This window comes from Fundulus heteroclitus, unplaced genomic scaffold, assembly GCF_011125445.2.
Source record: "Fundulus heteroclitus isolate FHET01 unplaced genomic scaffold, MU-UCD_Fhet_4.1 scaffold_124, whole genome shotgun sequence".
Classification (NCBI taxonomy): domain Eukaryota; kingdom Metazoa; phylum Chordata; class Actinopteri; order Cyprinodontiformes; family Fundulidae; genus Fundulus; species Fundulus heteroclitus.
This window is the reverse complement of record NW_023396536.1, coordinates 498,552-510,352: the sequence shown is the minus strand read 5'-3', so window position 1 is coordinate 510,352 and position 11,801 is coordinate 498,552. Positions and strand designations below refer to the sequence as shown.

Genomic DNA, 11,801 nt, shown 5'->3' with positions numbered 1-11,801 from the left:
CCGCTACCATCCATCTGGCTTTCCAACGTTCGCTCACTGGACAACAAAATGGACCATTTACAACTCGAGCTCTCTGCAAAGAGGGAGCTCAGGGACTGCTGCGCTCTCATTCTGACCGAAACATGGCTAACCTCAACAATCCCAGACAACGCCGTTAGCCTGGAGGGGCTAGCTACTTTCCGCGCCGACAGACAAACAGAACTCTGCGGTAAGACCCGAGGAGGCAGACTCTGCGTTTACACCAATAACACCTGGTGTAAAAATGCTAGATTAGTCACAAGTCTCTGCTCTCCGGACATTGAGCTTTTGATTATTAGCTGCAGACCTTTTTATCTGCCTAGAGAGTTCACTGTTGTTATCATCGCAGCGGTTTATGTTCCTCCCAGCGCTAATACTAAAGATGCTATGAGTGTTCTCTATCGGACTATCTCTGAGCTGCAATCTGCACACACAGAGGGTGTTTTCATCATTGCTGGGGATTTTAACCAGGCAAATATGAAAACTGTTCTCCCTCATTTTTACCAACACATGGATTTTGCAACTCGGGGAGAGAACACTCTAGACTTAGTCTACACAAACATTAAAGGAGCATTCAGAGCAGCCCCCCGCCCCCACCTGGGCTCTTCAGACCACCTTTCTGTGATGCTAATAGGGGGTTTTCAGCTGACGTCACGCTCACGTGACTACTCAGCGCGTCCGCCATATTGGGTGGCAGTCGTTTCGCACCGTTGACCTGCGTTGTATGACGCCTTAGGCAGTATTGGAAGTGAACAATGGGGAAAACGTGTTTAATGGTTGGTTGCACGGCCCGTGGAGGTGGAGACCAACGCTCTTTCTATCGCCTACCAGCCGTAATAGTGAATCAGTGTGAAAAAACAAAACAGCTGTCTGAACAACGCCGTCACCTATGGCTGACACGGATATCCAGGTCCGATTTGGACGGTGTTAAGCTGGAATACGCCAGAGTCTGCGGTGCTCACTTTGTCACAGGTAATTAACTGTTAAGTATTTAAAACATGTAAGAAGAATATATTAATAATAGGGCTTGGGCGTTATGACTTATTACTTTCCGCGGCTGTCATGTTGACTGCCTCCGCCGCCTCTACTGCCTATTACTACCGCGTACTGTACTCCCTCTCTCAGCCGTGTTTTAATTTGATTAATTTCACCTTAACTTGATTTCAACCATGGTAAACCGTTGCTGTATTGTGGGCTGTAACAGCGCAACACATGATCGCCATGGGAAAAACATAGAAACAGATTAATTTTCCACCGCTTTCCTGCCTGGAGGCGCAACCACGGAGAACAACTGTTAGCGATAACAAAGAGTCGTCGGCTCGCTTGGATCGCGGCTGTAAGTCGACCGAACATAGCTTTCCACAGTATCCCGATGTCAATGAGAGTGTGTTCTAAACGTTTGAAACACATAGCAGCTAGTTAAAAGTACATTACATGCGTGAGTGGTTGTTAGCACTAACGGTTAGCATGTGCCAGAGCCCGTCTGAGCGCAGCTTACCTTTGAACGAGTTACAGAGATAACAAAGAGTCGTCGGCTCGCTTGGATCGTGGCTGTAAGTCGACCGAACATAACTTTCCACAGTATCCCGATGTCAATGAGAGTGTGTTCTAAACGTTTGAAACACATAGCAGCTAGTTAAAAGTACATTACATGCGTGAGTGGTTGTTAGCGCTAACGGTTAGCATGTGCCAGAGCCCGTCTGAGCGCAGCTTACCTTTGAACGAGTTACAGAGATAAAGAGTCGTCGGCTCGCTTGGATCGCGGCTGTAAGTCGACCGAACATAACTTTACACAGTATCCCGATGTCAATGAGAGTGTGTTCTAAACGTTTGAAACACATAGCAGCTAGATAAAAGTACATTACATGCGTGAGTGGTTGTTAGCACTAACGGTTAGCATGTGCCAGAGCCCGTCTGAGCGCAGCTTACCTTTGAACGAGTTGCTGTGTTCCCACTGTTTGCTGGCTTTATGATCTGCAGCTCCTACCGGCGCCAATACGGTAAATACAACTTAATTTTTCACTGGTCATTATTCTGCTTAAATAATTAAAGCCGCGAGCGGCGTCGATCGGCCTTGCAGCCAAGCGCCTTCGCGCACCGCCGGCCGCCAGCCACCGCAGAAGCATGCGACACATTTGCGTCGGATTGTTTACATTTTTACCATCTTATTAAAACTCACCCGTCCACGTATGATGGCGATTTCCTTGATGTACATAACCAGATGTGAACTGGTTGTGAGCCTCTAGATCCTTGTAAGCTCTCATTTCCTCAAGAGTGTGCAGAGGGTTTTCACCGAACACCAGGTAATGCACTATGTCGCCGTGCTCTACATTTGGCCAATCATCTGGATTACGGCTAAACAAGGCACCGTGGAGGGCATAGGGGTCCATATGGTCGATCACGGAACATTTCCTCAGATATACGTCCTTATCTGGTCGCTCTAGCGTGCTGGCGTACTTATCCATTCGCGATACGATAATACGTGTAAGACAACTAGAGATAAGGAAGTGTGCCACCCAATATGGCGGACCGGAAGTTGGCCAGTGACGTCAGTGAAAACCCCCTATTCCTGCATACAGGCCCCTGCTGATCAGAGCAAAACCAACAGCGAGGCAGGTGAGGGTGTGGACTGAGGGAGCAATGGAGGCGCTCCAGGACTGTTTTGAGTGCTCTGACTGGAACATGTTCAAAGCTGCTGCAACTTATGAGGACAAGATCAACATTGATGAGTACGCCATGACTGTCAGCCTACATCAACAAATGCATTGAGGACGTCAGCACCACCAAGACCATCATCACCCGAGCCAACCAACGACCCTGGATTACTGCGGAGGTCCGTCAAGCACTAAAAGCACGGAACTCAGCCTTCAAGTCTGGTGACAAGGAGGCATTGAGGACAGCGAGAGCCAACCTGAACCGTGCCATCAGGCTAGCAAAGCGGAACCACAGTCAGAAAATCCAGGAGCTTTTCCATGACGCCAGCAACACCAGGAGCATGTGGAAAGGCATCCGGGCGATCACTGAATACAACACGCCCTCCCCCCCGGTGGGTTAAGTTAATGCGGACTTCCTCAATGGACTAAATAACTTCTTTGGGAGGTTTGAGGCACTAAACAGCACTCCAGCTGTGAAAGCTGTTCCCCATCAGGAAGAGGAGGTCCTCTGCCTTGACACCGCCGACGTGTGGAAGACTCTGAGGAGAGTCAACCCGCGGAAGGCCCCAGGCCCCGACAACATACCTGGGTGGGTGCTCAAGGAGTGTGCAGGTCAGCTAGCTGGTGTCCTCACAGACATTTTTAACACCTCGCTGGACCAAGCCATAGTGCCAGCATGCTTCAAGTCTGCCTCCATCATTCCGGTGCCAAAGAAACCTCAAGTCACCTGTTTCAACGACTACCGGCCTGTTGCACTGACTCCCATCATGATGAAGTGCTTTGAAAGGCTGGTAAAGGAACACATCGTCTCCAGTCTCCCCCCAACACTCGACCCGTTCCAGTTTGCCTACCGACGAAACCGCTCCACTGAGGACACCATCTCCTCTGCTCTTCACCTGAGCCTGGCACACCTGGAGGAGAAGAACACGCACGTGCGGATGCTGTTCCTGGACTTCAGTTCAGCGTTCAACACCATCATCCCACAACATCTGGTGGGAAAACTGGAACATCTGGGCTTCAACACACCCCTACGAAACTGGCTGCTAGACTTCCTCACCAACAGACCTCAGTCAGTCCGGGTCGGACAGAACACCTCTGATGTTATCACCCTCAGCACGGGGTCCCCTCAGGGCTGCATCCTGAGCCCCCTGCTGTTCACCCTGATGACTCACGACTGCGTCCCCAGGTTCACCACCAATCACATCGTGAAGTTTGCAGACGACACAACGGTGGTGGGCCTGATCAGAGATGACAACGACCAGGACTACAGAGAGGAGGTGGAACAGCTGGTGGACTGGTGCAGAGACAACAGCCTGATCCTGAACGTGGAGAAGACGAAGGAGATCATCGTCGACTTCAGGAAAAACCGGCCTCACCATGCTCCACTGCTCATCAACAACTCAGCGGTGGAGATGGTCAGCAGCACCAAGTTCCTGGGGGTGCACATCACGGACAACCTCACCTGGACTGTGAACACCACGTGACTGGTGAAGAGGGCACAGAAGCGACTGTACTTTCTGTGGAGGATGAGGAGAGCCCGCCTGCCCCCGCCCATCCTCACGACCTTCTACAGAAGCACCATAGAGAGTATTCTGACCAGCTGTCTCTCTGTGTGGTGTGGAGGCTGCAGTGCCTCCGACTGGAAGAACGTGAGGAGAGTGGTGAGGACAGCAGAAGGGATCATCGGGGCTCCTCTTCCCTCCATTAAAGACATTTCATCGCAGCGCTGTGTGTCTCGAGCCCGTAACATCATCAGGGACCCTCACACCCCCACCATAGACTATTCTCCCTGCTGCCCTCTGGAAAGAGGTTCCGCAGCATCCGCTGCAGGTCCACCAGGTTCTGCAAAAGCTTTTTCCCTGCTGCCATCAGACTGTTGAACTGCTAAACTGCTGAAGTATAAAAACGGACTGTGTACCACACTCGACTCGCTGATTTGCACATTTGCACATTTGCACATTTGTATCGTATCCTGCAAAATTGCTGCTGCACCTTACCCAGAAACGTACTGCAAAACTGTTTACAATGCAACTGTCTACTTTTAAATCACTGCTGCACCTTACTGCATATTTGTTTACATTTGTTTTACATTGTTTACATTTTCATCTGCCTACTGTTCCCTGCTGCACTTTAACCGGAAGTCAATTGAAACTATCCTGTAAGTGACTGCGATTTATCACTGCACTTTATCCTGTACTGTAATTCACTGTCAGGTATCCTGTAGAGTTACTGCAATCTTTCTGAGCTGTGTGAAAACGAAATTTCATTCTGTATGCACTCTGTGTATACAAAATGACAATAAAGAAAGTCTAAGTCTAAGTTCCTTCCCTCTCCCTCCTCAGAACCCGTTTGGTTTGTATCTTGTGATTGGGTTTTGTTAGGTTTGTTTTGACATTTGCTTATTTCTAGTTGGTTATGGGTTTTGTATTAATCTATTTTTGGTTTTTCATTTCAGTTAGTCATTCTTCCAAGTTTTATTTCTTTAATATAATTTAATAAATTCCAATTTCATTGAATCATAAAATCCTTGTGTGTGGTCTCCATTAATGTTACCCCACCAAACGGGCCTGGTGGACGTAACAGGTACTCATGAAAAATGTTCTTCTAGGCTAAATGTTCTGTCCACAACATGGTCCCCTGGGGTCCACTACATTTCCACAACACATTATCACAATGATCCCAAACAGATACGGTTCTGTTTTCATAAAAAGTGTCAAAAATAGTGTGACCATTTATTCGTATTTGTCAGTAAATAATAAGTTAGTCCTATACATACATGTGCAGTACATTATATCAAAGATCACATGTTGATAGTGTCATATCTGGGATGAACTTTGATCTGACGTATAATGAAGGAGGTATATAAAACCAGGGAAAACAAAAGGATACATTCAAAAGGATATCTTTGAGGGATGGAGATTTGGACTGTTTATACTGGTTTCACATTAGCATTTGGTTTAGTGGAGCTGATGTCAGTGGACAGCCTGGGTGGGGCTTTGAATGTCTGGAATCAAACTTTTGAACCTGTACGGGTTGGCACCCTTACTGAGGCTTCATCTTTGAAATGTACCATGCAGGGTGCCACTCGTTTTCCTGAATTCTCACAGGATGGAGATTTTGTTATTGGAGGTGTTTTCTCTATTCATTACCAGCATCACACAATGATTTATAATTACACCACCAAGCCTGAGCCTCCAAGGTGCACAGGGAGGTTAGTAAGTGGGAGAGGTGGAAAACAATGTTACTTGTATGATGCAGATTTGTTGCAAAGTTTCTTTTAAAAACTGGGTGGGAGGAAGACTTTTTCTCTTTACATAGATAAAGGAATTCTGTCTCATATATTAAATTTAAAGATGAAAGCAATAAAATAAAATAATTTGGTCTATACATTTAAATTTAAACATTGTTCCTCAGATCTTCAAATCAATTTAAAATTTAAAATTGATAGACAACATTTAACTCATTATTTATGGTGTACAGTTGCATCTGCTTATGCATTGCCCAATTTTGTAAATGTTTGCTCTGTGTTTGGTTATTAAAGAATCAATGTCCTTTGTATTTAATAAGGTCTATACAGTTTCATGTAAATATCAGCACTAACCTGATTGATTTTGTTCAGCTTCAATGCCCGGAGTCTGCGCTTTGCACGTGCTATGGTCTTTGCCATTGACGAGATAAACAACAGCACAGAGCTGCTGCCTGGCATCAAATTGGGATATCGGATCTATGATACATGTGTCTCGGTGCCTGTGTCAGTGGATGTCGCGTTTCAGCTATCAAACAGCCAGGATCCTGTGTTTTACAAAGGCAGTCACTGTTCACAGTCTGGAGTGGTGATGGCCGCTGTGGGAGACTCTTCATCCACTCCATCCATCACCATATCGCGCATCATTGGGCCGTTTAACATCCCTCTGGTTAGTAGTCTGAATTTATTGAAAACAGATTCTAAAATGCTCATGGGTTGATAATTATCAGAATTATTTTTCTTTGCTGTAGGTGAGCCACTTTGCCACTTGTGCCTGCCTTTCAGACAAACAACAATTCCCAACTTTTTTCAGAACAATTCCCAGTGATCATTTCCAAGCTGACGCACTGGCTAAGCTTGTGAAATACTTTGGATGGACTTGGATAGGTGCTGTCCACTCAGACTCAGATTATGGAAATAATGGCATGGCATCTTTTCTTGAAGCAGCAATGAGAGAGGGGATATGTGTGGAGTACGTTGAATCCTTCTTTAGAACCGACCCAGAGAGCAAGATCCAAAAAGTCTCTGATGTTATTCGTAGGTTTGTGCATTTCCTATACTTTTGTTTGTGCTTTTCACAAATTAAATACATTGGTGATTACCTCCTACTGTGAAAGTTTTGTAACACAAAGCCAAAATGTTCAGCATCGATTGTCTTTATGCGTATATCATATGTTAAAAAAGGCCACATAAGTTAGTTTAAAATATGTCGTACCTATGTCTCTTCAGTTCAACAGCGGTGGTTGTTGTAGCGTTTACAGCTATTGGAGACATGAAAGTCTTGTTAGAAGAGCTTGCTAGGGACCCTCCTCCACCACGTCAATGGATAGCAAGCGAGGCCTGGGCAGCTGACCCATACTTGATGAGGTTCAGTTTCTGTGCAGGGGCCATTGGAGTAGCCATTCAGCAGTCTGTCATTCCAGGTCTAAGAGACTTCCTACTGGATCTCTCTCCCTCTGAAGTGGCTACCTCCACAGTGCTGACTGAGTTCTGGGAGGATGCATTCAACTGTAGTCTGACAAAAAGTGAGAAAGTATTTTTTTATTTCAAAAATATGAAATTTACAGTTTACCCCAAATAAGAACAGATCCTTTTATTTTTATTTCATGTAAACAAATTGATTTCTTTGTATTTCAAGATTGGATATATTATTTTGTAACATCTAAGTTGTTTTTTTTCAACTTGTAGTTCTGTACTTGACGAAAAACTTTATACCTGGAACATATTTTACCCACTTGTTGGTATTAACATAACATATTAAGGATGCTAACTATTTGAGCCAATTTGGCCAATTAATTTCTTTTATTTAATAAGGTTTATTCTGGTCTGTATTCAATATTTGATATTACATGGCATTAAATGCTCATTTCAGTTTTTTTTACTACATGTTTCCCTAATAAATTCAATATAAGAATCCTAAGATAAAATGCAATCATTGCACAGCATATCTTTTCTGTCTCTTTTTTATAGGATTTTCAAGAAACCTGTTGTGTTTTACATATTCTTTGTTGTTGGTTTGTTTTAAGTTGAAAGCAAGAAATTAGCAGTTAGGTGGACTAAATATTCATATATTTCATACTTAAATATACATTTCTAATAATTTAAAATAGTTTTTATATAAAAAACTAAAATAAGATAAAAAGAACACCTAGTTACTTTGCATGAAAATAATCACTGTAGTCATTCAGCACTACTCATGATTGGTTAGTCATTTAGTTTGACACCTGTGTTTTTGTTTTCCTTTAGCTACTGATCCAGAAAAGAGACTATGTGATGGAACTGAAGATATTAAAACCCTTAAAAGCCCATATACTGAAACATCACAGTTGCGGATCACAAACATGGTGTACAAGGCTGCGTATGCAATAGCACATGCAATCCAAAATGCAGTGTGTGACAAAACAAATGTGACAATGCAATGTGACAAACACATCAGACTGGAGCCCAAACAGGTCAGTCCATGCATATGGTTTTTCTCCAAACGTTTTAGCAGTCATTAGAGACTAATACATTTTACATAACTTTAAGAGACTGTTTCAGTTTCTCTCATTGTGTGTGTGTGTGTGTGTGTGTGTGTGTGTTTTTAAGATTTTTAGAGAATTAAAGGATGTAAACTTCTCCAAGAATGGCTACCATGTGTCATTTGATGTGAATGGGGATCCTGTGGCTTTTTATGAATTGGTGAACTGGCAGAAGAGTGATAGCGGAGTTATTGAACTGGTAACAGTGGGGTACTATGATGCATCACTGCCAAAGGGCAGGGAGTTTCGTATCAACAAGAACTTGACCTGGTTGAATGGTGGCTCAGAAGTAATAATCTTTAAGACAGTATTTCATTATTAAAGATTTGAGACAATATTTTATCAAAGCTGATTGCAAACTTTAGTATTTTTATTCTGTCTCTATGACAGGTTCCAGTGTCAGTATGCTCTGAGAGTTGTCCTCCAGGAACTCGTAAAGTGTTGCAGAAACGAAAACCCATCTGCTGCTATGATTGCATACCATGCCCTGAAGGAGAGATCAGTAATATGACAGGTGAAGTCTAATATTTTTCTTGAATAACCATATTTGTATATATTTACATGTTGAGAACCTCTGCTTTAAATCTGCTTTTAGATTCTTCTGATTGCTTCCCATGCGGCAAAGAGTTTTGGCCAAATCCAAAGAAAGATGCTTGTTTCCCCAAACCTGTGGAGTTTCTTTCTTTTGCAGAAGGCCTTGCAATCATCCTGGCTGCGTTATCTGTTAGTGGGGTCTGTCTGACCATCATTACAGCAGTGGTTTTCTTCTATCACAGGACAACTCCAATTGTCAGAGCAAATAACTCTGAGCTGAGCTTCCTGCTACTCTTCTCTCTGATCCTGTGTTTCTTATGTTCATTAACTTTCATCGGAGCACCTTCTGATTGGTCCTGCATGCTGCGGCACACAGCTTTTGGCATCACCTTTGTTCTCTGCATCTCCTGTGTTCTTGGGAAAACTATAGTAGTTTTAATGGCCTTTAAAGCTACACTTCCAGGTAGCAATGCCATGAAATGGTTTGGTCCTCCACAGCAAAGAATGACTGTGGTGTGTCTCACTTTAATTCAAGTCATTATATGTACTGTGTGGATAGTTCTGTGTCCTCCTTTCCCAGTGAAAAATCTAACCACATACAAGGAGAAGATCATCCTGGAATGTGCATTAGGCTCTGCTGTTGGCTTCTGGGCTGTGCTCGGCTACATCGGCCTGTTGGCTGTGTTTTGCTTTGCATTAGCTGTTCTCGCTCGGAAACTACCTGATAATTTTAATGAAGCCAAGATGATAACCTTCAGTATGTTGATATTCTGTGCAGTTTGGATTACTTTCATCCCAGCATATGTCAGCTCTCCAGGAAAATTTACTGTAGCTGTGGAGATATTTGCCATTCTGGCCTCCAGTTTTGGACTGATGCTGTGTATATTTGCCCCAAAGTGTTTCATCCTTTTGTTTCAGCCAGAGAAGAATACCAAAAAATATTTAATGAACAAATAGTAAAACATAATACACTTTCAGAAGAACAATATAATGTAGAAAGTAAAATCATCATCAAAGCAACTACAGGGCATTTTACCTACTCACATTTATTCCAGAAAGTCCTCAAATCTCAATTTAAAACGGAAATCACTACTTGGAGCATGGAGGAAGTATAATTCTGCTGTTTTCCCCTCATACATTGGTTGTAAAAGCCACACTTTTTGTAAAATGTTCTATGTTGTTTTTAACTAATTTGGTATAATCATTTGTGAAATGACATTCCCTTCCAAATAAGCTTTGCCAGGACGTAAAAACAAGACTTGTGTATGCACCATGATTACATGAGTATACACATGTTGTATTCATATATTTAGCCTAAATGTACAAGTTACTCAAAAGACCTAAGTCTATGCTGTGTTTGATCATGAAAAACACATTTTACAATAATAAAATCTAAAACCAAGTAAATTGTCTTGTCTTTTGCTTCCTGTACAACTATTGTTTGTCATTTTAGTAGAATTCTAACCATTCTATCAATATAAATATTTCCATTTCTGGGATGGTGACTCCTTTAAGGTGCAGTGTCTTAAAAAAACTATTCACACCCTTGGCTTTTTACCCATTTTGATATATTCCAAGAGTTACAAAATGAAAACTGGATATTGGCATGTGAATATATATTTATCCAATTTGCTGTGAACCCCTTAAAAAGTTCCAGTGCTACCAAAACCTTCAAAAGTAACATAATTAATGAAATAACATCCACCTGTGTGCAATCAAAGTGTCACATGATCTGTCAGTATAAACACTGTTTTATAAAAAAAAAAATATTTTTTTATTTCAGCTTTGCCTTTTGGTTGCTCTAAAATATAGCAAGTGTTGTTCTTTGCTACCTTTGAGAGCTTATGTGGCCTCCTTTTCAGTCCCTCAAAACAAACCCTGGTTCTTAAAGATACAGTCGCCTGCAAAAAAATATTCACCACCTTAGCCTATTTTCCATGTTTTATTCATATTCATGCTTCATGGCTTTCCTGACAACCTGAAATTAAAATGTTTCAGAGTTTAAACGACTTAATTTCCATTAGTGATGTGCGAATTGATAGAAAAATATCACTACCTTTAATACCAGACCTTTACGCTCTAAAATGTATTCTTAAATCCTAATATCAATACTTTTGATACTTCATTCATTTCATGAGGTAATGTATATCATTAACAAGAACATGGTAGAACGTAACTAAACTGTTGAGGTCTTGGTAAAATGATAGGCAGTTGGTGGGATCTACTTTTTCTTCCACCAGGTAAGTGCATTATGGAGGACCAGCTCTACCATATTTAAAAATAAATACAGAAATACATAAATGCTCAATGAATAAATAAGCATACAATTAATTGCCGCCAAAAATACAATAAACAAACAAATGTAGGTAGAAATTAAATTATACATTGAGACATAAATGTATATATCTCTTTTAATCAGCTTCTTTGTTTATTCGCCTTTGTAATAAATACTTTATTTATTATCTGTTAAAATCTTCAACTTTATTTATTAATTACTTATTTTTTAAGTATTTATTTATGTGCATGTTATAATATTTTTGTCTGTTTTATTCTTCCTTTGTATTTTTTGATGATATTTATTTCTGCCTGTCCTTTTTACATTTCTGTATGCATTTCTGCCTCGTTATGCAAATGGTGAGGGGCTCGGTCTTAAGGGGTCAACTTCTGCCCACTGGTTGGGTGGCATTTTACTGTATCTGTCGAATCTACATCGCTTTTCCCTGCCATAAAGCATTCCTCCATACCATAAAGCATTGTTTAGCAATGTCAAACTCAGCAGGCAGACGTTCAGTGAACTACAACCGTAATTTCCTCAAAACGAGTCTCCCA

At 42.0% G+C, this 11,801-nt stretch overlaps 1 protein-coding gene across 1 annotated transcript; it reads left to right on the top strand.

Moving 5' to 3' along the window:
• The first annotated feature begins 856 nt into the window (after positions 1-856).
• LOC105920876 (extracellular calcium-sensing receptor-like) lies at positions 857-9,929 on the top strand. The gene is made up of 9 exons (XM_036128897.1): positions 857-865; positions 5,780-5,883; positions 6,292-6,586; positions 6,669-6,958; positions 7,147-7,427; positions 8,164-8,369; positions 8,506-8,727; positions 8,829-8,952; positions 9,034-9,929. The coding sequence occupies exons 2-9, from the start codon at positions 5,834-5,836 to the stop codon at positions 9,927-9,929; spliced, it is 2,364 nt and encodes a 787-aa protein (XP_035984790.1). The 5' UTR covers positions 857-865; positions 5,780-5,833.
• The last annotated feature ends 1,872 nt before the right edge of the window (positions 9,930-11,801 follow it).

Excerpts from the sequence above, each read along its gene's own strand:
- LOC105920876 (XM_036128897.1), top strand. The coding sequence starts at position 5,834 with ATGATTTATAATTACACCACCAAGCCTGAGCCTCCAAGGTGCACAGGG. Across the intron at positions 7,428-8,163 it reads CTGGGAGGATGCATTCAACT|CTACTGATCCAGAAAAGAGA; the intron begins GTAGTCTGACAA and ends GTTTTCCTTTAG. Across the intron at positions 8,953-9,033 it reads AGAGATCAGTAATATGACAG|ATTCTTCTGATTGCTTCCCA; the intron begins GTGAAGTCTAAT and ends ATCTGCTTTTAG.